The 24,902-nt window shown below is 51.7% G+C and overlaps 8 protein-coding genes across 8 annotated transcripts; 4 read left to right on the top strand and 4 right to left on the bottom strand.

Annotated features, from left to right (window-relative positions):
• Nucleotides 1-2,045: 2,045 nt before the first annotated feature.
• Nucleotides 2,046-2,906, bottom strand: GLOTRDRAFT_112664 (uncharacterized protein). Its single transcript, XM_007872688.1, has 4 exons — nucleotides 2,656-2,906; nucleotides 2,452-2,600; nucleotides 2,374-2,380; nucleotides 2,046-2,320 (listed from the first exon to the last, which is right to left on the bottom strand). Exons 1-4 carry the CDS (start codon nucleotides 2,900-2,902, stop codon nucleotides 2,259-2,261), a joined length of 465 nt encoding a protein of 154 aa, XP_007870879.1. The 5' UTR covers nucleotides 2,903-2,906; the 3' UTR covers nucleotides 2,046-2,258.
• Nucleotides 2,907-4,407: 1,501 nt separating this feature from the next.
• On the bottom strand, nucleotides 4,408-5,563 carry GLOTRDRAFT_118283 (uncharacterized protein). The gene is made up of 6 exons (XM_007872689.1): nucleotides 5,439-5,563; nucleotides 5,221-5,375; nucleotides 5,090-5,163; nucleotides 4,802-5,037; nucleotides 4,735-4,743; nucleotides 4,408-4,673 (listed from the first exon to the last, which is right to left on the bottom strand). The coding sequence occupies exons 1-6, from the start codon at nucleotides 5,492-5,494 to the stop codon at nucleotides 4,595-4,597; spliced, it is 609 nt and encodes a 202-aa protein (XP_007870880.1). The 5' UTR covers nucleotides 5,495-5,563; the 3' UTR covers nucleotides 4,408-4,594.
• Nucleotides 5,564-6,358: 795 nt separating this feature from the next.
• On the bottom strand, nucleotides 6,359-8,027 carry GLOTRDRAFT_82136 (cytochrome P450; the record flags this gene model as incomplete). Its single annotated transcript, XM_007872690.1, has 9 exons — nucleotides 7,886-8,027; nucleotides 7,708-7,825; nucleotides 7,494-7,584; nucleotides 7,333-7,443; nucleotides 7,189-7,303; nucleotides 6,971-7,134; nucleotides 6,736-6,919; nucleotides 6,486-6,644; nucleotides 6,359-6,433 (listed from the first exon to the last, which is right to left on the bottom strand). The coding sequence occupies exons 1-9, from the start codon at nucleotides 7,961-7,963 to the stop codon at nucleotides 6,359-6,361; spliced, it is 1,095 nt and encodes a 364-aa protein (XP_007870881.1). The 5' UTR covers nucleotides 7,964-8,027.
• Nucleotides 8,028-11,690: 3,663 nt separating this feature from the next.
• Nucleotides 11,691-16,724, top strand: GLOTRDRAFT_82138 (cytochrome P450; the record flags this gene model as incomplete). Its single annotated transcript, XM_007872691.1, has 13 exons — nucleotides 11,691-11,808; nucleotides 11,856-11,960; nucleotides 12,009-12,081; nucleotides 12,140-12,198; nucleotides 12,259-12,333; nucleotides 12,386-12,473; nucleotides 12,527-12,613; nucleotides 12,671-12,767; nucleotides 12,821-12,947; nucleotides 12,995-13,108; nucleotides 13,170-13,344; nucleotides 16,193-16,437; nucleotides 16,578-16,724. Exons 2-13 carry the CDS (start codon nucleotides 11,889-11,891, stop codon nucleotides 16,722-16,724), a joined length of 1,359 nt encoding a protein of 452 aa, XP_007870882.1. The 5' UTR covers nucleotides 11,691-11,808; nucleotides 11,856-11,888.
• A 741-nt stretch (nucleotides 16,725-17,465) lies between these two features.
• On the top strand, nucleotides 17,466-18,395 carry GLOTRDRAFT_50391 (uncharacterized protein; the record flags this gene model as incomplete). The annotated part of the gene is made up of 7 exons (XM_007872652.1): nucleotides 17,466-17,512; nucleotides 17,565-17,578; nucleotides 17,635-17,781; nucleotides 17,835-17,913; nucleotides 17,964-18,002; nucleotides 18,119-18,222; nucleotides 18,277-18,395. The coding sequence occupies 7 exons, from the start codon at nucleotides 17,466-17,468 to the stop codon at nucleotides 18,393-18,395; spliced, it is 549 nt and encodes a 182-aa protein (XP_007870843.1).
• Nucleotides 18,396-18,929: 534 nt separating this feature from the next.
• On the top strand, nucleotides 18,930-19,499 carry GLOTRDRAFT_133720 (uncharacterized protein; the record flags this gene model as incomplete). Its single annotated transcript, XM_007872692.1, has 3 exons — nucleotides 18,930-19,059; nucleotides 19,125-19,198; nucleotides 19,254-19,499. 3 exons carry the CDS (start codon nucleotides 18,930-18,932, stop codon nucleotides 19,497-19,499), a joined length of 450 nt encoding a protein of 149 aa, XP_007870883.1.
• A 239-nt stretch (nucleotides 19,500-19,738) lies between these two features.
• Nucleotides 19,739-20,873, bottom strand: GLOTRDRAFT_133721 (uncharacterized protein; the record flags this gene model as incomplete). Its single annotated transcript, XM_007872693.1, has 4 exons — nucleotides 19,739-19,983; nucleotides 20,037-20,550; nucleotides 20,613-20,721; nucleotides 20,779-20,873. The coding sequence occupies 4 exons, from the start codon at nucleotides 20,871-20,873 to the stop codon at nucleotides 19,739-19,741; spliced, it is 963 nt and encodes a 320-aa protein (XP_007870884.1).
• Nucleotides 20,874-21,884: 1,011 nt separating this feature from the next.
• On the top strand, nucleotides 21,885-24,502 carry GLOTRDRAFT_96877 (uncharacterized protein; the record flags this gene model as incomplete). The annotated part of the gene is made up of 15 exons (XM_007872694.1): nucleotides 21,885-21,962; nucleotides 22,023-22,143; nucleotides 22,182-22,371; nucleotides 22,411-22,500; nucleotides 22,577-22,688; nucleotides 22,749-22,843; nucleotides 22,892-22,933; nucleotides 23,001-23,163; nucleotides 23,318-23,407; nucleotides 23,483-23,553; nucleotides 23,589-23,713; nucleotides 23,773-23,932; nucleotides 24,074-24,154; nucleotides 24,356-24,397; nucleotides 24,475-24,502. 15 exons carry the CDS (start codon nucleotides 21,885-21,887, stop codon nucleotides 24,500-24,502), a joined length of 1,488 nt encoding a protein of 495 aa, XP_007870885.1.
• Between the last annotated feature and the right edge of the window lie 400 nt (nucleotides 24,503-24,902).

Below are 24,902 nucleotides of genomic sequence, written 5' to 3' on the forward strand. Positions count from 1 at the left end.
CCAATGCTGTGCATGGCTGGTTACGAGTCCTGAGCTGGGCATAAGATACTCCCTATTTTACACTGTATATCATAGAGCTGACACAAATATTCCTATCTTTCTTGAAGTATCATTTGAATTTCACTAGACCTCTCAGGATCATCTTGTATATTCCTTGATTTGCTATAGAGCTCTGAATATATTATGGATTTCCCGCATTTTTCACAATTTTTCTGGCCCTTCTACAGCCTGCAATCAATTCCAGATACCAATGATGTAATGGCTCTGCAGATCGGGTGAACCTGCAGAGAGCCTATGTCATAGAAGGCAGGAGCCAATCAGAGTCCAGGAATCCAAACCGACGCGGCCCGCACCTCAGCCACTGACTACAAGCCACTACAATAGTCAATTCCCACGATAAGCAATAAAAGTAAAACCGCCATGCGGACTAGGACAAGACACACAATCGATAAATTCACTAAAATATTGTTGTAGACCTGTATAGCATACAACCAGGACTAGAGAAAATAAAAGAGAGATAAGACGAAGAATTGAGCCCGCAAATGAGCAAACAATGGTCCCAGAGACTACAAAAATGCGCCAAAAGTGGTTTTGTAGTCTCACATACAACCGGACTTCCAATCGGAGTTTCAACAATGTAGTCTTCAATACAAAACATAACTCCCACGACTTCTCGGCACAAAAGGCTCTCACGGGGTACAACGTTCGGCACGCAGGCATATTTTGCGCGTAAGGACTCATCCTTCGTACCTCAGGACTCGTAATAGGGGTTAGCAAGCACCTATACAGAACATATATTATACACTAACTGGCCCCATCACACAACTTGGGAAGTATTCGGCGCTGCGCGGCACGCCAGGTCCGATTCCTCGTAAGGTAAACGAGTGGCAAGGGTTCTACAAGTAGGTAAATAGTCTTTCTAGCCTCCCGGGTGCTGCGCGGCATCAAGAATACTCCTAGTTATTATATGTTGATCTCAGTGATACTAAATCATATAAGTTCATAACTCTCAAACATAACTGTGTGTGGCTAGAACCTTCAATCATCCTATACTCAGTGTCAAGTACAGTTATTTCAATACACAATACACTATTTACTTCAGTACTACACTCGGGTAGCATTACTATCGAGTCACTGAGTCAGTGCACATGCATACTGTAGCTGAGATGCATGTCATCAGGCTGAGGCCTCAATGCTGCCAGTACTATGCCTCGTATGTAACTTACCAATCTTGTGCCGTAGGCAGCAGGGTACTTGCCATCGGCGCAATTCCACTCACAGCCGGGGGATGCCTGACAGTGCCATTGGCCCGAGATCTTGAAAGGATCGAGACCACACTACATATCTGGAATTAGTCCCTATTCACAAACGGTAATTATTGACATGAGAGGTAATAGCTCCTATTTGCTGATGGTGGTAAGATTTGGATCGGTGGACCTTCCATTTAAGGAGGGTGCTCCCGTTACAGTTAAGGTAATTTGGGCTATAAGGGGTATACCCCCTGTTCAACGCTGGCAATTTTCGATCACCAGAGTGCCCTATACAACGACTGAACAGTAAACCGATTCTAGGGGAATCGGAAAGGAGGGGTAAGATGCCGGTGCCAGACGGAGCTTCCCGAGTTAACTAGACCTTACTAGTAGGTCCTGTCCCAGGACCGACAATAACCGGACCGAGCCGGACCGCGGCCTCCAGTGCAGGGTGGCTGGAAAATACCAAATAACTAAGTATACAGGGTATACACATAAGTACATGGGGATAGGCAGCAGCTGGAGAAATATCAATGATGGACCACTACTGCCACTGGATGGACATGTACCAAAGGATACCCTTGCCAGTGGGGTCGATACTTACGGGAAATTCTGATGCTACGTACAAGAGGGCAGAAGAGTTATGTTGACTGGGTGCTGATGGAAACTTGCGATGAACTAGCCACGAATGCCTCTTAAAATTGAACTGGCTTGGTGATTCCGCCATAGTAAGTAGATAAGATTTTATACCGTCGATGTGGCGTGATGGAAATCCTTTGAGAAAGTGTGTGGGCGTACAGGGTTAGATAGCGGCGGAGCATATATTGCGGGGTCAGGTAGTGGTTGTAACGATGCACAAACGAACTGTTATGTGAAGTACCAAGAAGAGCCAGACATGCGCCGCTAAAATTTCTCGCAAAGTTACATCACGGCGTGTGTATTCGTACAATCATCTTGCAAGACATCAGCGAACCGATGGATCACCGATACTAATGAAGCCATTTCATCTTAAGCCCAGGTGCCAGTACCTTCGTATCCCCTTACAGCTCCGACGCCATCGAGGGGAGTCCCTGAGACGACACAATTAGCTCGGCGGAACACTATACCAGTTTAAAACGCTTACCCTTAAACTGGCGAAGACAATATCAAACGCAGAGCATTCAACGAAAGGCGACGGCAAGAATAGTATATATGCACGTACCACAGCGAGGATATCGTCTTGGGTATAGAAATCGATGGTGAAGAGCTCGCCATACGGCTGCACCCAGATGGTACAGTCCCCGTGGATGATCGACGGGTTGCGGTAGTAAAGGATACCGTTGCTAAACAACCCCTTGCAGGAGTCGGGGCCTACATTGATTGAGAAAAGGGTTCGTCTCGTTGAACCGGGACAGTCGCTACGCACCGGAGATTTTACCGTTGAAGGCCTTGGCCAGCTCCTCGACCTTTTCCATCGCGATCGAGGTCGCCCAGTCGACCGAGACGATGGCCTTGGGGTCGCTCGCTTTGGTAGAGGCGCTCGACGAGCCGGAGAGGAGCTTGTGGAAGTGGTCGTCGGTGACGGTGCCCGACTCGCAGGCTGCGTGGAGTTTCAGGCGACCCTCGAGAGCGGGGTGACCTTTCAGCTCGGAGATGGTTTTGGTTTGAGACATATTGTGGTGGGAGTGGGTGGATTGAGGGAATGAGGGGTGCGGTTGGTTGTGGCTTTTATCCAGTCATATGCAGCTATTGTCTCGAGGATATCGGTCTAGCTCAGAAATGCGACACGCGCTTATCGCGGCTTTTATGAAGACCCGATGAAGGGAGAAGGTATTGACAGTTGAGGTTGCGAGTTTGGAAAGTGAAGATCGCGAATGGTGAGCATTAGCAGAGGAAGGACCACGTTCAGCTATTGCATCAGGGAACGTTTGGGCTTTTAAGCTTACACTGAGTTAACATGATCGTCTTGATCATCGGACCCATGGCGCTCTTATTCCATCCGGAACTTCCGCCATGTCAGACGTTATACGTTGCAGGCCCGACAGCTCCACCTGTAGACGAATGTCTCAGTGTCAGATTATCGAAAGAACTGAGAGAGGCCAAACGTCCCTTCGCAAAGACTCTGATTCGTGAGATGTTGACCGCGCCACTTGCATCCAGCCGGACGTGGAGACGAGGACATTCTTGCCGAGGACTAGAAATATTAATATTTGCACCCGCACATGCACCTCTCACCGTCGTCGACGTCGCTCAGAATCGCTTGAGCCTCAAGTGCATTATGCTGTGATTCTAGTTCAGACATTCGACCTGGATCGATGACATTTTACGAGTAAGAATAGTTCAATCATAATATAATGCCCTGGTCTTACCTGTAACGGCTTCAGAACCTTGATTGGATCACCTGCAAGCTCTTCTTTGCATCAATGAAATGAACACGCTGCACTGCACCTTTCGTAATGCAATAGCTCAACGTAGTTCTTCCAATCCCATATGTCCCACCACCTGCGATATTTACACATCAATGTCCAAAGTCAACTGTCAACGAAGACGTCAACATCTTCCGCCATTCATCGGGCTTTGATCGACGCCGCCGGACCCGTGTCACGTTCATGACAGGGAGGTCATGAACAAACCCCAGTTTTAACGTGTTTTCAACCTCCCCGTGCCGCCAGTACGGGGTGCCCTCCCGCGCAGTACTGCTATTCGCCTCACGCGGCCAGTCAAGTATCTTCAGCGGGCCACATCGTTGGATACTGCCATCTCTCGTTCTCGTCCGATAGGTGACCCAGATTATTGGCGTGCAAGAGCTGTTGGCGACGATTTGCAGGAATAATTTGATTATGATCGATGATCCCGGGAATGAATTTCATAGTTTGCTTAGGGTCGTACTATGGGTAGAGGAGCTGTTTATACCAGGAACCTGCGAATCGGTCGCAGCTACCGAGCACGCCTTCGGCGGCTTCGTTCGTAGGAAAACTCACAGAGGAGGCTTTCCCTTCCGCGACTGAAGATGCTACTTGTTGTCCTGGAGAGGGGTATCATCCCGGAGTTCCCAAAAGATGTGATCATCTCAGCGGTCCTTAATACAAGGCGCCTCGGGGATGGCCCTGGAGGCTCCGTTTCCAGACTGGAGACAGCAATGGTAGCAATCGGTGACCGTACGGACTGGAGAGTGTGGTACGTTTCAGACGGGGGGAGAGGTCACGAAGCAGATCCGTTGGAGTGGTCCAGGTGGAAACTAATCAGTGGGACCAGACAACATATGCATTACGTTCTGTGATCGTCTCGGCAGATGTACTTCGAAGAGCGAGACAATCATGTCCGGGCTCCCATCTTTACCACGTTTAGTGCACAGTTCAGCCCATTTACCAGACCCATTTGACATTTTTGATCGTCTTGCACACTTTCTTGTGGCGTGGCCAGTCTTTCTTCTGACACTGCACCCTATTTCACGGAAGTCAGAAACGTCGACGAAGCTCAGCCGTATTCACAAAGCTGTGCTCACCCGCAATATCTGAGGGGGAGACGTGTCGCAAATTAGCAACTAGGGGTGCGTGCAGTATTCCGCGCACCTCGTGAGTTTGCAACCGCTGCACCTGTTGAGCACCGTGCTCTCTCGGATGTCGGCAGTATTATCCTCCTTACAGTAAGCGCAGCTACTAGCCAGCGGATAAACCACACCAGGAGGGCGAGGGATCTGAGTCGCGCCTCCCCGCGGCGGCTGGCCTGACCTTAGCGCCATCTGCGCCTGAGCTGCTTGGAGCTCAGCTTGGCATGGGGGGTTGTCAGAATCGCACACGTGAAATACCTGCAGGAGGCGTAAGCCACGCTCAACTATGCGATATAATTACACTGCGCACATATAGATCCAATCTTGGAGGGCTCAGATTCAGCCGGGACACGACTTGGTAGCACGTCTCCCTCGCTGGCTGGCCTATATTACGCAGGTATTGGACATAGGCTCTGAGTGGCATGGCAGTAGGTTTCTTACCACAGTATGCGCACGCCCAGGGCTGGCTATGCTTTAGGTCGGCGCTCATGTCAATCAGGAGCCGTTGAGCCCATTCGTGTATCCCGGGCATGTCTCCCAACAGATCCTTGGAAGGTAGCAGGGGTCGCGCATCAATTTCAGCACGAAGTCCCTCACTGTACACATTCCCCGTTAGCATTGGCCTCTGTGTCCCAACTTCAGCGAAACTTGAAACTCACCCATATTCGATTATAGTGAGCTGAAGTGCGGGGATATCTTGGTTCGTGCTTGCCATGCCGCGTTTGACAACGGGAGTTGCCACCTTTCTGATAAGTGTGTAGGATAGGCCGGGCGCGAAAATGTCAATATGTATACAGCGCTGGTGTCTTGAATGATTTGCAAATGAATCGCTAGAAAGCGGTGCAACCCCATGTCACTCCCCCAGAAAGGTAATTAGCTTTCCTTTTCTGGACTACGGCAATGTTCGGTAAGTTTATATTTTTTACAGTGCAACTTCGGTCTTTGGCCCAATGTACAGAGAAAGCCGGCAGAATCTATTTATTGATACATGCAATAGGTTTGAATGCGTAGTCAAGGGGTCAGAACAGTTCAGCTTTACCACTCTGCCGTGCCTCTCCGTCTCAGTCGAAGAGGCACATCGCGGACGCCGAACGCGAGGCCAACAAGTGTCATCTGCAGAATCCGCTCTCTCCACTGTGTTTTACTCTCACCATCTTTCATAATGGGCTCTACCGTCCAATCGCGAAGCAGGAGAGAGAGGAAACACACAGCTTCAACCATGGCAAATTTACGGCCCGGGCACTGGCGAGGTCCCCACCCAAAGTACGTCAAATCCGTTTCGCGTGCGCCGTACCAACGAGCTGGGTAGAAACGCTCCGGCTCAGGGAAGATACGTGGGTTATAATCTGCGCGCAGAGATATTAGCGGAGAGGCCGGGGAAAAGCGATCGTGGCGCTTACTGATGCCCACTATGTCACAGACTATTCTCACACCAGGCTCCAGCACGACTATCCTCCCACCTTCTTCTGGAGGAAGAGTCAAAGAGACGGTATCCTCTGTATCTCTTGATGCTACGGATGCACCAGCTGAGACGTCAAAGTCTATGTTTATCCGGCGTATCGCAATCCAAGAATGATAATCACGTACGGAACATCCGTGCGGCTTCTTGGAAGCATGCGACTACTTTATCCAACGCATCGAAATCCTCCAGAGTCTAGTTGATTGGTATGAGAACTCTGGGTGCATACGGATAACGAACTACTCACCGGGTCTCGGCTTTCCCCCAGTACCCGGGTAATATTCTCATAGCATACTTCCTGCTCCTCTGGCTGAAGAGCCAGCATGGCAAGACACGCTTGCAGGACGTGCGCAGTTGTCTCTGGATCTTCATTAGCGACAGGCGGGTTACCACTACATAATACCCCCTCACCGTGACCAGCGAACATGAAAGTGAAGACATTCCCGATCTGTCACCTGCCAATCAGCCTCGGAAACTGACAGTCATGAAAGACGCACGAGCTCCTGATCCTCTAGCCCATTCTTCCCTTCGGCCTCGCTAGCCGCAACTAATCGGGTGAATAGGTCACCCTTCAGGCCACCGGTTCCGTCGCCTTTCGTCGCGAGCTCGGCCTTCTTATCTGAGACGAAAGTCCGCATGAAAGCCGCCAAGTTGGTGAAAGCCTCGTCGATCTCGTGGAGCCTTCAATGTACCGGTAAGTTTCACGATCAGCAGATTGAGGGAATAAAGGACCTCTTGATCGGCAACTTGTATGCCCAGCGGGGAACAATCAGTCGTAGGATAGTCCCGGCGGATACAACTGTCAAGGCACGGTCGAAAGACATGCCCTCAGCAGTATCGCTAGTCCAAGGGAATGGAAGTCCGAATCCGCATCGAGATATTACGCCTAGGGTGAACTGATGCAGAAAAGGTTGGAATCGACACTTTACTGTCACCCTGGACTTGCTCACCTTGCCAAGGTGAGGATTTATCGGTTCCAGATTCACTGTTGCTTGTTTGCACCAGCCTTCGCTTTCCATCATATCCGCATAAAGGCGTGAAGTTTCTTGCGCAACCAGAGTGTAACTATGATTTAGGGGTTAGTCACATCCGACATAGAGAGCCTTAAAAGAGCCTGCCTTGAGCCGTTAAACGCGGGACCGACAATCCTTCGATGCTTCCTATGCACATCGTGATTCACGGTAAGAAGACTGTCGCCCCAGATCCTGGAGGTGACGGTGAGAGATCGGATGCGCTTGAACATAGTTGGACATACGTGAGGGGTGCAACATGCTCAGGATCTTTCCAGTAGCCTTGAGGACTGCACAGGATCTGCTTCGCGACGTCTATCGAGCGGGTGTAGACGACTGGGCGACCAGAGAGGAATGGGACACAGGAAATAACCTGGGACCCGTAATAGTCATAGCCTAGTATTTGCGGTACGATGAGTTCCTCTAATTAATTGAGAGGCAACAAATGAATTCTCTTACTATGCTTCCACTTCCAACACCAGTCAAAACCTGGATTGAAGTAGTTCGTGGGCAGCATGGACCCGGGGAAAGACATTGATGCAAATGCGCATCGGAATCCCGGAAGATACCCAACTTTCTAGGTGTCATTAGGTTGCGAGTTGAACGAGTAATGACGGAGGCTCGATATGTAACCTACCTTCAAGCCATCGAGGAACTTGGATATCCGAGACGCGACACAAATCAGGAGAGCGAGTAGGACAAACGATGCCCACATAGTTCGTCCAGTTGCAGGATGTGACAGGATCGGAGTTGGAAGAATATCCTCAAGCGCACGAATCATTCAAAGCCTTTATACTACGCTCTCCCTGGCGAACCGGGTGCAATTAGCGTCTGGCTGGTTAAAGGTTGTGGGCGCATGTAGGCTTGTGGATATACCATATAGGATAGGTGAACTCTCTCGGTTCCACGCCACTGGAAAATCCGAGAAACTGTTGCAGCGACCATAATACCTGATTCGAAGCGCTGTAGCTCTTGAACATTAACATCAGTGACGCATGACGCAGAGTAGAGTAGAATAGAAGCTACCATCCAATATGATCCCAGTGGACCGCGTCCAGTGAGTAGTATATCGCGGATCTGGGGCGTCTCCGGCAGCCGTGCCGGATCCGCCACCGTCGCCCTCCGACTTCCTTTTGTCGAAGTGTATGGGTCCGTAGTTCGTCACTTTCGACTCGAGGTACTACCCATGCGTGGGGGACCTGCGTAGATTGTACTCTCTATTAGGACATGCGTTCGTGATTAGTATCTCTGAACCCGGACATACCAGGACATAAGAGCAGCAGTCATGCCCATTGACGCCATCATTGCAGCTGTGAATGGCGACATGGACATACGGCAAATGATCTTTCCGGGCTACTAGTGTCCAATTGGCTTCGCGCTAGGGAGATCGTTCCATAACGATGACAAACCAGAGCTCGTCGAAGCGACCGGTAGTCGGCAAGCGCATTCTTCTCCCAAGTATAATTCTATATGGCGCACCCGAGACAGCGAGTGGAGTCGATGTGCTTTACTAGATGTCTCAGCCAATCGCGAGAGACAGCTAAATCAAGACCGGTAGTTTAGTTGATGCCGCCACTTCCTGTTGTTTCAGGTGGTGTGGGACGGGGAACTGGTAGAGGTGGGTATGCCATGAGACCGCTGACTTTGCCGACATGCTCTCCCTACGAGGATATAGCGAGGTAATGCAGCATCATCTATGCTTCTTGGACATTTCCCCCCTGTTAAAGAGATATTCAGTAACTCGACAGCTTCAATGTCGTATGCCGTCTGCAGTGTCAAACCCGCCCAAAGTCGGGCGTCAGTCAGCGTTCACAAGATCAATGGGAACTGATCATACCTGAACAAGTAACCGCAGAACGTGCTGAACACACAAGCTAGGAGGTATCGGGCCAAATCCGTGCTACCCGTGCCATGTTACTCGGATCTGATGCTGACGAACACCAGTAGACAAGATAAACAGTCCGTGGAGTTCTATAATGATAGTATAATCGTCGGATACGGAAGTAGGGAATTTGGAATCCTCAGCCACTGACACTGGGACTCATCGATACCCATCGCCGGAGCTTTCCGGTTAGTTCCGGTGACACTCGTATCGCAGGACGGCTTCAAGTCGCTCGCGACTTAGAACAAACTTAAGAGCTCCCTCTGTGTTCAGTGCTGTCGACATTGAAAGGCTGACGTCTCGCAGTAGGTCAGAAAGAGTTATTTCTCACTTGTTCGAAGTTGTCATAATTCTCTCAAGACTAATTATAACGAGCACAAACATTGAAGCGCCATCCTGCGAGTTTATCAGCACCAAGGTTAAGCTCTTGCTCCAAGTTATACCCAAGGCAAACTGACTACTTTTGAGAGACGTCAGGGATGATCTATGATACTGCAATGTTAGGACCAACGCTCCACATGGGCACGTCGGTCGAAGATACCGTGCGCTATCGAGTCTAGTGTTGAGCGATGAGCGCCCACTGCTTTGTTCACCATTTTTGCCAATAGCAACTTAACATACCAGTGCAGCTATCAGGTAATCTCTAGACCGAGGTCAGCTGACGGTGAGATGACCCTTTAGGGGGGACTCTGTCGTATGAGACATCAGGCCCCTAAGTAACCATATGTGCCCAGGTATGGCCGTGCTGGCCAACAGTGACTAGTCGTGTTTCGGGGATGCAAGCGAAGTCGGGAATACCAGTGGATGCAATCCTGCTCCGTGGGATATTTCCAAGCGTATCTGTCGTTCGGCCACTCCTGGCTTTAGGAGGTCTGGCCGAGTATGCGGCCGTCACATAGTCTAATCTTGTTTTCGGCCTTTGTGCAGGCTTTTGCTTGTACCATGTCGAGTATGCTGGAACGTTGAGGATCTGTCAAGCTTCCGACCTATCAATCGACACACACGTGTACTCAATTTACACTGCCAAAATCCTGTGGCGCAGGTTCGTGTCGTACTCCGTGAAACCCTCAGGCATCCTGCTGTCGATTGGACATGCGCTTTCGCTTTAAGTCATCTCTGCTAGTGACGTATCCTGCGGTCGTCGATTGCTCGGTCGCCTCAGCGCGTACAGAAGCCCGAGGTTCTCCAAAACCTTCCTTGGTGCGTATATAACATTGCCAATCCGCATTTCATTTGCTAATACACAAGCAACTCGCATTCCAACTCACCATCAACCTGTGTCCATAGCATAACGAGCGGTGCGTGTTTTATGCGCTCATAAAGGGAGGGTCCTGACTTGCTTCTCGAGGATAAGCCATGGACTCGTATATCAGTGCGGATACCTGTAGGTATCAGAGGGTATACGTGACTACTTGCTCATTCGTTTATTGAATATGCATCTGTAGCTCTGCGACAGCCTCCAAAACAATCTTCGGGCCTCTTTCTCCTCATGCAAACGGCTCTCTATGTCGCCTTCCAAGCAAAGGCCGATGAATGGCGACCTATATTGGAAAGACCATGACTCCGGAAGGATTTACAATGGGCAAATAGCCACCATAGCATGCACAGCACGGGGATGTGATGGTGTCGTGGTCTAGTGGTGACGTGGCTTCAAGTTTATGAGGAGTGATCTTAATTGTAAGATAGCTGTATTATGGTTACGCGTCTTGATATTGCACAAATGTATTTGTCCTACCAATCGTAGTGGCGCAAGCGCCAATCCCCGACTCCAGTCAGAAACCATCAAGTATTCCAGTACTAGTGTCTGGTCAAGTTGCGGAATGCCAGTCTTGACGCGTACGGACACATACACAGTATTGATATAGTCCTGTCTTATATCTACATCAGTATTTAAAGGGGCTTCCTCCCAGTCCCCGCTCAGAGATACTAGTCTCATTTGTCAGCCTCACTTTTGTCAATGCATCCTTTTATCGAATGCTACGCACTGCATCACTTTGACCTTTCACGTCAGGTGTGTGTGGGCAGTTGTCTTCAAGTCGAAACGAAAGTGGCGTCGGTCCGGTCGGGACGTTGCTTACATGAGGTTCTCACGGCGAGAGCGAGTATGGTGGAGCGACCATTTCTTCCCGACAGAACCCTCCTCCCAACTACCGTGGGAGTCGGGGATGCTTGCAGCGCGCCACACAGCCTAGTACTCATCCGTCCGCAATACTAAATGATACGCCGGAGATCACGAAGCACGTATCTTACTCTGTCATTGGTTATGGAAGCGCGGTCAGGGTTACTCCCGATTGGATCCCTTCATTAAGGTAGTCAGCGGACGCCGCACAAATATCATACATGCTCTTGGAGAGGACGGGATGACGAGTTTCTAAATTAGCACGCTACACCAAGGAGTATCACCGTCCTTGTGCCCAAACGTCAACCGCTACCGCAGTAGTATGCGCCTTCATTTATATCGAAAAAGTACGCAGGGGAACAGGGAGTGAACCTGTGTCAGGCGCCCTTTTTGCTATCTCAACACATTTGCTGGCTCCATGTCCGTCTTGCTGAGAGCTGTCGTTGACCTTGTCGACAGGACCGGCGTGGGCGAACTGCCAAGAGATGGGATCAGTGTTGGATATGTTGTACTCTTGCTCTTTCTTATTTTGCACGTATTTTCTATAATCATCGCAGAGGTACGCACCCGCCAATCGTTCGGGAATATCGACTAATTTTACTCCAGAGAGGTATCCCCCCCGCTGGATATCCCAAATGGATGGGACCGTGCTACGGGGCCGTCCGATTTTATTTTGCGTCGCAGAAGATGATACAGGAGGGTCATAGAAAGGTAGGTTCTTTTAGGAAAGAGACATCCCAGTGTATTAATGGCGAATAGTACGCGGAAAGTGGGATTTTCAAGGTGCCCAGGTGGACGAGTTGGCTTATAATAGTCGATAGCGACCAGCTAGGTGAGTTGGATTGGGAAAAATGCAGGGTGGCGGTCTATTGACCCACTACGCGACTCAGTTGGAGAATTGTATCAGATGCCAGAGGAGATATTGTCAGAGCGGGATTCTAACAGCGAGGTATACCTGATTAGTGAAACCATACACGGTTCATCGGCGCTCACCTTAGTGACGGCAAAGGAAAACCAAACCAAGTATACGATGGGTGAGACCATTTATACCAATCCATACCATGTCCCCCTTCTCCGGAGCAAGGTGCGCCACCGGTGTCCTATCTCGATTCGCCGTGCCTAACACAGGTTAACAGCTCCCTCGTCACAATGACCTCCTCGGAGCGGAATGCCTGGACGAGATCCCCTATGCGTTCGAAGAGGTTATAGGAAGGGGCACGGACGGTAAATGCAGGACGAATCCCGCATAAATGGCTAACTCACATGGTCGTTCCCAGAATCATGGAGGAACATAGACATTGTGAAGCCGCTGACGAATGTTGTAGCACGAACATCTAGCCGATTTATCGTCGGAGAACCTCTTTGTGAGCAGAGGAAATTGGGTCGAACGTTGTAATCCTGATTGACACAGCCACTGCAAGGTCGCGACGAAAGCTACATCAGTGTAGCCCTGCAATCCGGACCGGACATCGTTATCAAGGCTTTCTTCATTAACCTATTCCCCTCAATATTTAGACCGTAGGTCCTTCCATTTGCACTACGAACCACAGAGTGCGCTAAAGACCTACCAGAATCTCTGGTCGTCTCCTCACTAACCTACCCGCGAAAACACGGGCCCTGGTCAACTTCTTGGGGCCCGCAATAGAAGAGAGGAAAGCACTCGCAGCAGAAACCAAGAAAGACCTGAGCACTAGACACGTTCGTGCAGCGGTGTTATGACTCCAGTCGCATTCTCAACGTGAAAGCAGGACGTACTCTCGGAACTTATGCAAGTAGCCCCGCCCGAGGAGCAGGCACCGGAGGCCATAGCACGACGAGTGATGGCAGCAAATGCCGCTGCCTTCCATTCGTTATCTTTGGTACGGTCATCGCGTTCGGCGGACGGAAGGGCTTTCATGATGACTGTACTTCCCTTTGCAGACGTGCCTCAACGCCCTGGTAACGCTAGCCACACGACCGGAATATGTCCCTCTCCTTCGAGCCGAGGTGGAGGACGCCATCCAAACCCACGGATGGGGCAAGAATGCCATGGACCAGCTACCCAAATTGGACAGCTTCCTCAAGGAGTCGATGCGGTTCAACGTCCTCGGGTCAAGTGCGTATCAAGTTCTGTCCGTTGCTTATGGTCACCGCTGATAGATCTGCACGCCATGAAGCAAGCCTCCCCAGGAAGGCGCGAGTATCCTTCAGCTTCTCCGACGGGACGCGTATACCGAGAGGTTCATATGTCGCTGCGGCGTGGTCAAACCATTTTGATGAGCGACATTATCCTTCAGCGACGTCATTTGATGGCCTGAGATACTATAAAGAGACGAATTCCTCGGGACAGGGAAAGGTAAACGATGTGATCCGCACAAGTCCGTATTACCAGACGTTCGGGCACGGGAAACACGCATGGTACGTCCCAGTCCCCTCTAGTAAGAGTACTAATGTCGTACTCGCACCTGCAATCGCACCCACAGCGTAAGTGCAATATTGTCTTGATTCCGTTTGGGTTGCGTCATTCATGAACGGGATCCACTGGCAATGCAGCCTGGCCGCTTTATCGCGTCGTACATCCTGAAAGGCATCCTGGCGCATATCCTGTTGAATTACGACGTTAAGATGGGCGGAGACGGGACGCGTCCTGGGGACATCTGGTTTAAGTTTTTCTGCAGCCCTGCTATGCACATTCCGTGAGTCTGTTCAGAGAAGTACCGGATCTCACGAGCTCAGAGATCGCCTTGCAGGATGTACTTTAAGCGGCGTACCTGAATCAAGTATCCCTCGTGGGTTCATAAGCTGCTAGCTGGGTTCGATGGACATAGTCCTATCGCTGAGTTACAGTCTTTGCGCTTACCTTGATTTCGACGACAATTTGCCCTCGGTGCATGCTGAACGGAGGCTCGGTTGTGCTTATCGCAAGCATTGTAACCATTTTTGAAGTGAAAGCACATGCTGTGTTCAACTCCGGTCACTTTGTGCAGCATTAATTGACAAGCCTGGGTGAATGAGTTACGTAAGCACATTTTAACCTCGTCCCGCGGTTGGTCCCCTGCATTAAGGTCGCTTGCGGACGCCCACAAGGGTGTTGCTCAACACAGAGAGCGTTGATGAGTCCGAACCACCGCGCTATGTCAGATAATCTTAACCTCCATGAGCGCCACGTCAGCCCAATCAAGACAGTGTGCGACCTTCCTTAAAGCCATTTGTTTGCATTCTGTGTCCATGCCCGACTTCCGAAGCACAATGACCGACATCGACAAAGCGGGGATTACATGGCCTGGGGACGGATCCAGCGTCGCATGGTTTATCGTGCCTTGTTTTTTGGTCCTGCATATGTGTTCCATACTGCTTGCAGAGGTACGTAACCACTGGCGCTTGGGAAGCTCCCATTTACTCGCCCTATAGAGAGGCATACCACCGGCCGGATATCCCAAATGGCTTGGACCTTACTACGGGGCTTTCAGGTTTTACTTTGCCTCACAGAAGATGATACAGGAGGGTCATCAGAAGGTATTGCGATCTAAGAGGGGGGGGGGGGGCATGTCCATATCAGCTGAAGCAGGAACAGTATAGGGAGCGAGGAATCTTCAAGATACCTCGATGGACAGATTGGCTCATCCTAGTCGACAGCGATCAGCTAAGTGCGTTGGGTTGAGAGAGGTCGTATGCCGGTGTGCTGACCTATCACAGTTAACGAGCTGTATCAGATGCCTGAAGAAATCCTGTCTGAGCGAGACTCCAACTACGAGGTGCACATTGCTGCCGGTATACATACAGAGGTGGCGTACTCACCGAAACGTAGGAAAATCAAACTAGATATCTGATGGGTGAGACCATCTACACCAATCCATACCACGTACCCCTTCTCCGAAGCAAGGCGAGTTGCAATCACAACGGGACCTCGGTCGGACGAGCTTGACTCACTTTGACAGCTCCCTCGTAACAATGACCGCCTCGCTGGAGCCTGCCTGGATGAACTACTCTTCGCTTTCGAAGAAGTGATAGGCAAGGGCACCGACGGCGAGTAACTCTCCGGCCAAACCGTGAATAACATCTCGCTAACGTCAACGCTCCCAGAATCGTGGAGAGAGCTGGACATCGTAAAATCACTTACGAATGTCGTGGCGCGGACGTCGAGTCGGTTTGTGGTAGGGGAGCCTCTCTGTGAGCAGACGAGTTGCCACCACAGGAAGAGATTGGCCGGGCTGATGCAGACTTAATGCAGGTCGGAACCAGGATTACATCAACGTTGCACTGAACTCCGGTCCGGATATCGTTATCAGGGCCTCCCTCATACACATGTTCCCCGAAATAATCAGGCCGTAAGTGGAATCAATCCTATCTGCATAGTCAAGTTCCTCAAGGCATAACAGAATCGGCGGCTGGCTACTGACCAATCTTGAGGCGAAAACACGGGCTTTGCTCGAATTCCTCGAGCCGGAGATACAAGAGAGGAGAGCGCACACGGCAGAAAAGGAGAAAGATTCGACTGTCATGAACGTACGTGAAAGACGTTCAGAAGGATCGTGCTCGATGTCTCATAGGAGCGTAGGACGTACTCGCGGAGTTCATTGGAGCTGCCCCTCCAGAGGAGCAGACACTTGACGCCCTAGCACGAAGGATAATGGCAATCAACGCAGCTGCCTTCCACTCGCTCTCCTTGGTATGCTTATAGTCCCTTATTCCGAGAACGCACAGAGCGCATCAGTCTGATTCTCGTTGGCGCAGACGTGCATCAACGCTCTAGTAACCTTGGCCCTTCGCCCGGAATACGTGCCGCTCCTGCGTGCAGAAGTCGAAGAGGCCGTACAACTCCATGGGTGGGGAAAGAACGCGATCGACCAGCTGCCGAAGCTCGACAGCTTCTTCAGGGAGTCGATGCGATTCAACGTCATCGGGTCAAGTGAGCGCTGAGAGACACCCTAAACCACGTCCGTCGACACTAACTTCATTAAAAGCGAGCTTACCGAGAAGGGCGCGTGAGCCGTTCAGCTTCTCCGATGGGACGTACATACCGCGGGGCACTTACGTGGCGACGACCTGGTCGAACCATTTCGATGAGCAGCATTACCCCGGGGCGACGTCCTTTGATGGGTTGAGGTTCTATAAGGAGAGTAGTTCGTCAGGACAAGGGAGAGTCAACGAAGTTATCCGCACCAGTCCGTATTACCAGCCATTTGGGCACGGGAAGCATGTCTGGTACGTTGACCTTCCTCTTCATCAAGTTTTGAGAAACTTAACTTGATCTTGGCTGCGTCTGCGAAACTTGATCATATTATCCCCAGCGTGAGTCCCACCTTCACTTTTCTACTGGCGACGTTTATTGACGAGACCGACAAACAGCCTGGCCGGTTCGTAGCCTCGTGCATCATGAAAGGCGTCCTCGCGCACATCCTATTGAACTACGACGTCAAGATGGGCGGAGACGGGACGCGGCCTCGGGACATCTGGTTCAAGTACTACTGTAGCCCTGCTTTGCATATCCCGTGAGTAGATCGTCTACGTTCCAGCACGATGTCCTCGTATTCACCTTGGGTCCATAGGATGTACCTCAAACGGCGTGCCCAGTGATCAGGAGGGGTAGGTTTGTTCGCGTCATGATGTATGTAGTAGCTCAATACGACGACGGTACCTTTTTGCTGCACATGTATGAAACCGGCATGCGTTGGAGATCTATCTGCCGGTCGGAGTCGTGTAGAATCGTGGCATCCCAGCAACGTCTATTCTTCTGCACGACCCATCCCTGGACCGACACTAGATAATAGATGAGTATTCTGCACATCGGTTTAAATTGCCCGGACTCTGCGATACGAACGGAAGACGACGTGACTTACCGGTTGCAGTAATGCCGCAGTATATTGTCGCGTACAGGCACAGAGGCCAGTTATGAACCGCGTGGATTTCAACTAAAATCTTCTTGTAGATTGGGGTCGGTATTGTGCGCAGAGAGGAGATCGCGGGACATCGCTCGCAGACCATCGTCCACAGCGATGAAGAGCAAACTTCCCTCTGAGCACAGTCCCAAGGCGAAGCAACAGCTCTGGTGGCATCTGCAGCAACAAACGGAGACGGACGAAACAACAGACGTTGACGAAACCGAGCAAAAGGGTTCCAAGCCACAAACTGTGACGAGCAGTGACCGTTGTTCGCGAATGGTCACGCTCCAGCACGCTCCTAGCGACTTGAACCATCCAGTACGAACCGTCACCTCTCGCCTCATCAAACATCGATATGAGCCCTGAAATGGACCTAGAGACTGTTCTTGAGTCAGAGGTGAAGTAGGCACTCAGTCTTCGTCTGCTTCGAACGACCACTAAACGGCGGGGACAGGGAATGGCACTTCCGTAGGGATCGATTTGCCTGTGCACCCGAAATCCGGCTGAGCACAGATATGCGAAAGACATCTACTTCCACCAGCATAACGCTGAGGAGCACGCGGCTGCGCTCGAGCTTCGCGATGCGGTTCTGAGACTGCGAAGGGACGGCGCGTTCGTCGCGGTGCCTCTGTGGAGGGTGAACATGGAGCCCATGGGCCCGCATCCTGTTGGTAAGCTGCGCAGTGGCGAGATGAGGCACGGGAAGTAGCAATGAGCTGCGTAGGATCATACGAGATTTGGTGTCCGGCTGAGTCATTCTCGAGCGTGTTCTCGTACCTGTGTATAAACCGCGGGGAGCTCAGGTGAGCCGAGTCTTCTTCGTTGGCCGTAGGAATGCTTAGACTTGTCCCAGTATTCTCGTTCATCCGCTGACTCGGGAGGAGGTACGCTGGTAACACTCAGGGTCAATTTCTTGGTTGCTCATATGTCTTGGTCTCTTTCGCGGCACAGAGAAAGTAGGTGGCCAATGATTGATCCGGACACATCGTGTCTGATATCTGTTTGAAGGGATCATGACACCCGCAAGACCTGGATCGGCCCCTCTTACCCGCTCGACTTATCTAAGCTCCCCGTGAAAAGCGAGGAAGTCCCTCTGCAGTACGCCAGTCTCAGTAAGCTTCACTCCCGCCGTATCACTCCCGCTCTCACTAACCCATTGACCGTAGAACTAGGGTATTCGTCGACTGCGCCGAAGCTATCGTTAGAGGAGCGCCGCAAGATTGGGTCGAACGTCGAGAAGATACTCCGCGGCGAAAAGGAGGCTGCCAGAGCTCCCGCAGAATAATTGATCAACAACTTTCGTTGTATGTGCCGTGTGCTCTGTTGTTGCTGTATCGTTACAGTGTGTTGTTGTTGGTTTTCTATCATGTTAAGCGCTGTAAACTCGATAAGCCCCGGTGACTCCATGACACGAAGCGGAGCTCAGTGACAGAATTTTCGTGATGATTCCACGAGCATTCTGTTCACTCGACTCTGTTTTGTTCAATTGCAAGATGGTTATTTGCGGCGACCGGTGAGAGATGGTCCAAAGCGGGCATGGTATTACCATTCCTGGCGATGACGATACGCGACACGACAAAAAGCAAAGACGAAGCCACTCCGCCACGCAGCGTTCGCTATAAAGTCGCGCTCCTCAAAGTGCAGGTTACTCGTCTCTCCCTCTTATCCACATTGCCCAACATGAGCCTCCCACAGACTGCAAAATCTATTTTGCCTCACGCACAGGTCACGATTGTGGCATATGGACAGTAAGTGACCTGCATATCTTCTGCATGCCTGCCGCAACGATTGTGGCAGCGAGGGCCATTCGGAAATAGAAATGTGTCCACAACTCCCGTCCCGGGACTTGCTCGAGGACAAGGACGCGCTGAACAGGTGGATCCACGAGTTCGCCCACGCCGCGTCGATGGACGTCAAACACAGCAATAACTGGAATTGCCAGTTCTGTGGTGCGTGTACTGTACGTCCTTTTTGTTCCGGGATGGGTACTGACTTTGCAACATATATGCGCTAGGTCTCCCAGCAAGGGAAACCAACTGTTACTCGATGTCGTATCCCCACCTCGACCCTCCCAAGATGACCGTCTACGTGCGTGGTTCCGCGCCTGCGAATTGATGCAGAAACCTAACTCTACCTCGCACAGATCCGTTTCATGTGCAACCAGGAGAACCCCCCGTGTAAGCTGGGGTTGGAGATGACCAGCCGCATGATGACTGTCGCCTCCGGCCACACACGGCCCCCAGCCAACCCGTTCCGCGTGCGCCCGGGACCCCCGCCTAAGGGCCGGTTCCCGCTCGCTGCGAGCTGCTGCTATTGCAAGGCGGAGATGACCACCGCGATGAACCTGAGGCGGTGTGCAGGGTGTAAGCTCACCAGGTATTGCGGGTGAGTAAGTTTGGTGGTTTCTTATTTGAGGTTATAGTGAATATGGGTGATGGGATAGGCCGCAGTGTCAGCGAGCGGATTGGCAGAGGCATAGGGCGGCTTGTAAGGCCGTTACGAGTGTCGGGTGGTGTGACCCTAGCTGTATATGCAGGCCCGAGAGTACACACGACTGAGGATGTAGACAAAAGGTGCAGTAATGGCCTTTATGATTGACAGCGCCCATAACATTTCACGTATGTACTCTCACATCCCAATGGTCCATTTCTCTACCGTTCCGTCTGTCCTACGTTTCAGGAATTTGCCCCAATCTCCAGTGCAGAAAGGCGTTTGCCATATAACTTTCAACATCAGCAGAACAACCGAGTCCTGCTCGTACTTGAAGATGCAATGCGTCGCTAATTCCAGGACCAGGGCCTTAAACCGCTTTGACGCGGCGCACATATATTCTCTCATGATATCGACATCGTCGTTGTAATGGATGGTATCTCCTGCAGTCCAAGTGAGTATTGCTAACGCGGTCCGGGGTCACTTATGGTCTGACCTGAAAAGTATTTCTTTTTCAGTGCGTTGAGACTCACCGACGTCCACGCGAGGTTCCTCTGGTTGTTGAGCAACCGGTCGAGGAGGAAGAGGCCGTCCCGGAAGTCGTTCGCGCAGCGGCTGGCGCATTCGAGGAAAAGTCTTCCAGCGAAGCGGCATTCGAAATAGTGTTCCAGCTGGAGGCTCTTACCGTCCCGGGAGGGGAATCGGAGCGCAATTTCCTGCTTCATGCCGTCATTCAGGAAGGACTGCATCGTCTGTGGCCCGTGCATCTGGGGATCTACTATCTGGGCGGGGTCGAGGGTCACGAAGGTCCCGTCTTGCCGGAACTCGGGTTTCTCGCCTTGCTCGAGGATTCGCACGAGCAGGCCGTAGACGGCCTTCGCTGTTGTGCCAGTGGAAGTGGGGCTCGGGACGAGCTTGGTTGTTACTGGTACCCATGCGTTGATGGGAGCTTGGAAGTCGAAGGCCTCGGAAATGTGCCGCACGCCAGTTGATATCAGCAAGACCGCGGGCTTAGGGCATGGAGGGTCAGCAAGCAGCAGTGAACATATTTATTACTATGGATGAAGCCTACGTCGGTCTCGAGCCTCTCTGTGACTAGCGCGGGGTGGGTGAGCTTAGGGTAGACATCGTTCGCGATGAACTCCTTTTTCCCTGAGGGTATGAAGCCGTCACTACCGACGCTGTGCGCCCTAGTCTAAGATGCAAGAGACTTGCCTCGGAAGATCAACTCCCATGACGGTATGTGCATCTGCTCCCATCGTATTTTCTGGGGGGGAATGACACCCGGCTCAAACCGGACGAGGAATGAGATCGGGACTTCTTCGGTCTGCATAGCGGAGTAGAGTGTGGGCGATGATCAATGCTGTCCTCATGTCGGCACTTGCGCGGGGGACTTTATAATCTGTACACAGGTCATTTGAAGTAACACCAGGCATTCAGCACAGGCGTTCCTGGCTATTGTACCTGGTTCCTGACGCCACGGAATCGGTCTGGAAGTTGGGCTGATAAACTATGCTTGAGGGCGGAGGGAGGCGTTGTCCGACGTTCAAAGAGTTTTCCTGTGGTCACCTGTCAATGACGGAGGCACAGGTGCCGTGGAACGCTATGAAGCCATGTGGGTCTGTCTCTAACACTTCCAGGGCTCCACCGAAGCCGGGCTGACGCATTCTTTTATCTGGATGGGCAGTGAACCGGAGTAGAGCGAGAGCACCTTCAGCAACCAGAGCTGATTCACTAGAGTTGTTTACGAGCCTAACGCGCAAAGAAATTGTTTCATCTGGCGATCAAGTTGGTCTGCACAGGCACCCTATTCAGCGGCCAGTAAGGGTCTCTTTGGCTAAGTCCTAGATCATGGTGAGTTTACTGTCCGCTCGGGAGTCGTTCGCTTTATCAACCTCCATATAACAGTGATTTGACAGAAGTCAGAACCGCTAACAGCGCTCTGAGTCTAAGGTGTGCACCTGCGGGGTACTTGCGTGCTATTGATCCATGTCTTTCTATCACCGATTTTTTGGGAAGATCGACACCGTGCGATCACCCAATGTGGCGCGCTGTTCTCAATGACAATGTAACCGTTTTGACTGCAAGTCGACTCTACGGTCGAAGGATGCTGCGCTCTCCACGTGGGGAGCACAGCCGCCAGTGCTTCTCGTGTCGCCATCCTGCCATCTTGAAAACACTTCCCTTATAGGCCTTTAGCCAAGCCCTCCGCCATCTCAGATGCCAGCACCGACGCTCGCAGTGCATTCTTTGTCCTTGGTCGGTTTCAAGCCCACCTCGAATTTTCTCTAAAACCTTCTCCGAGATTCTGCGGGTACGGACAGAGCTAGCACTGTAACCTCGGATGTGGACGCCGTTGCTCTCGGCCGGCCTGGTGGTCTCGGTGACCTGGTGCTCCTTGAGATGCATCTCAGCGCGAAAGGTAAGCCAGAATAACTCTGAATGCGAGATTTACTTGTCTGATCTCCCCCAACATACACAGAATGTATCCTACCTTCCGGGCATGATATCGGTCGTTGCGCCTACGTGTGCGCTTGGCGGGCTCCTCCCTAAGACCTTTTGGGACCCAAGAATCGATTGGCACTGGAAGTGGAGGTATACCAGTGAGTAGTATTATATGACAGCTCTATCGGACATCTAGGTACTAAAAATGCGGCGCTCGCAGACTACAAGTACTACAAATCGCAAACGATCTTTTGCATCTCGCTCGTCTCGGGGCCGACGCACGTACACCTCGTCTCTGCATGTCGCAAAGCAGATCCTGAGCGGGAAGCCGGAGGTGTGCAAACCATACGAGACGAACGCCGTGCTGAGGTGGGCTTCTGCTCACGGTGCACGCACTTTCGCACTATGTACTCACGTTTTTGCAGTGCGCTCTGGGGCGGTAATATTGTGTCATCGGAGCACGAGGTTGACAAACGCCACAGGAGGATTGCAGGACCCGCGTTCACGGGATCCACGTCAGTTGCTTTCACATATCTAGATTCTTTCATCTCTTCTCATCTCTTCGTGTCTTAAATATCATGTGATTGGAAGATATGCCCTGGTCGTGGAAGAGACCTGCAAAGTTACCACGAGATGGTCGAAGGCGAACAATGGGCCAAGACCAAGTACAGACGTTCGCGCCATCGACCATGTAACCGGGAAGGTATGTGCTGCCGTGTCCCTCATTCCATCGTTGGTGCATGATAATTGTGACATTTCAAAGTTTGCTCTGGGAATTATATCCCGCTGCGGGTTCGGCCTCCCGTTCCCATGGTCAGACCCTTCTTCCTCAGAAGGCGGCGGAAGTGATGGAGAAAAGTCATTCCACAAGCAATGATCCACTGTCTGCGCCGCCTCTGTCATCAGGCTTGCCACTCCCCGGTGGGTCTTGTCCCTCCCACTCAATAAGTGAGCCTGTCGTGTTGTGCGGGTTTGTCGTGGTCTTGCTAACGGAGTCTTACTAATGGCTTTGTAGACTTCGAAGTATTGAGGAGGCGTTCGTGCGGTCGTTCATAGCAACTAAGAAGGCGGAGCTGGGAGCGCTCGCGGGGTACCAGAAGCCGAAGCAGGATTTACTCATGCGCTTGATGGCGGCGAGCGAGGCGGAGGGGAAAAATGGGCTGAGTGACCAGGAGCTGGTCAGTCCCGTCTCGCTATGTCATGGTGTCTCATTGTCCATACTAACACGCGAACACCTTTAGTTCGGAAATGGTGAGGATACTCGTTCCTGCCACAGTGTCGGCAAGGCTGACTGTCTTTGTATCAAGGAGACGAACGCACACGCCCTGGAAGCTACGCTTGGCGCTGCTATCGGTTTCCCAAGACGAGCAAGACAAAGCTGGCAAGCACATTATGGACGTGCTCGGCCCAGATCGCGACCCGGTCAGTAATCCGCTCTCCTTGTCAGCTTCCTGCCTTGAATCTCGACCTTCTGTAGACCCTAGACGATTATAACAGGTTGGACGGGGTCCTGGCGTATTTCGCGGAAGCCTGGCGCATGGTCAAAACGTCTCCGCCGTTGTATTCCGGTCTGTATTGACGAATTGCGTTGCTTGTCATCTAGCACCGGCAGCGTTCACTACGCGGGACAGATAGAGACGGTCGTGCTGTCCATGCCGGAGGAGGATGGCGGGGGCGATCTCGCCATCGGCCCCGGCGTGCGGCTCGTCGTCGATTTCGTCGGTTGGCGTATGTCCTCCTCGGGCTCGGCCCGCGCGCTTGTCTTGGGCTTGCCTTGGTTGAGGCAGTGTGCTTCTTGGCTTTGTTCTTGCGTGACTGGAGGGTGGATCCGGTGCTGAGGGAGGAGACGGCGGAGGCGTGGAGGGGTTCACGGGACTGGCATTTAGGGTCAGTGAGGTGCCCCTACGGATTACCAGGAGGGGGAAGGTGCAAGTTCGAGAAGGACCGGTACGTGGGCCCTCGTACAGGCGGTTTACGCTGACTTTTGCCCCCAGGTAGATTATTGCGTACACCTCTGCGAGTATTCAATATACAAATGTCACATGAATATACGTGTATGTCTCGACGGCGATAATATCATGTATCTAGGGGAAACGATTGGCCAAAGGCCGATGAGGCGAAGATTTCAAGGATTGACAACGATGGCGAGCCTAGATCAAATCCAGTAACGTAACTTTCAAGGTTCATGATATGCTACTAAGGATCACCAGAAGGGGAAAGGTTGCGTGCCGAGACACTACTTGTTATGTACTTGTTGTCACTGATTGCCCGATGTCATTTGTCAAGTCGTCGCCCTGCAGCTACTTACCGAAAATGCTGTACGTGCTCTCTACATCATAATCTCGTCGGCCCGATTTGTCTGATATGCAGTCAGGATCGGCTCTCCAGAGAGACCGATGAAATTTCGAAGATGTATGTGCGAACTCGAGATCACGTACCCGGGCCCGAATTTGAAATAGATACCTTCAACTGCTCTTCCGCTTTGACAGGATCGCGCAAATGTGGTCCGTAGGATGAGTGTTGAGCGTAGTAAGTAAACCCTACTGCCCACTAGATCAGGGGGCTATCGCTCTAATCATGTCATCTAGTTCGTCTCTGCAGTGTTGAGCCTGTTCTGTCCTAGCTTCGAAGGGGATACACAGGAACGCGGCGTTAATCGGTGTCTATCTCGTCTAGCTGATTGCATGGCTGACTTAGCTCGGAATTGTTAGCTAATGCGAGTCGCGAGACCTCTCCCATTCGTGGAGGCACTTGTTAGGTCGCATCGTTTCGCGGGATGCATAGGCGCGGATCCGTACGGTTCCTTTAGTCCTCGTGTTTTCGGGACCTACCGCGGTGGTCTCGGACTCGAGTGCCCGAAGTAATGCATAAAGATGCATCCAACGTCCGTTTCCCCCCTCCCTCCTACCCATGGACG

Source organism: Gloeophyllum trabeum, assembly GCF_000344685.1.
Source record: "Gloeophyllum trabeum ATCC 11539 unplaced genomic scaffold GLOTRscaffold_00019, whole genome shotgun sequence".
NCBI lineage: Eukaryota > Fungi > Basidiomycota > Agaricomycetes > Gloeophyllales > Gloeophyllaceae > Gloeophyllum > Gloeophyllum trabeum.

What these genes read in the sequence shown, in the direction of transcription:
- GLOTRDRAFT_112664 (XM_007872688.1), bottom strand. Translation starts at nt 2,902, where the DNA reads ATGTCTCAAACCAAAACCATCTCCGAGCTGAAAGGTCACCCCGCTCTC. An exon ending in CTTCAACGGTAAAATCTCCG is followed by an intron (nt 2,601 to 2,655) that starts GTGCGTAGCGAC and finishes CAATCAATGTAG; the next exon opens with GCCCCGACTCCTGCAAGGGG.
- GLOTRDRAFT_118283 (XM_007872689.1), bottom strand. Translation starts at nt 5,494, where the DNA reads ATGGCAAGCACGAACCAAGATATCCCCGCACTTCAGCTCACTATAATC. An exon ending in CTCACTATAATCGAATATGG is followed by an intron (nt 5,376 to 5,438) that starts GTGAGTTTCAAG and finishes GAATGTGTACAG; the next exon opens with TGAGGGACTTCGTGCTGAAA. An exon ending in CTCCAAGATTGGATCTATAT is followed by an intron (nt 5,038 to 5,089) that starts GTGCGCAGTGTA and finishes CGCCTCCTGCAG; the next exon opens with GTATTTCACGTGTGCGATTC.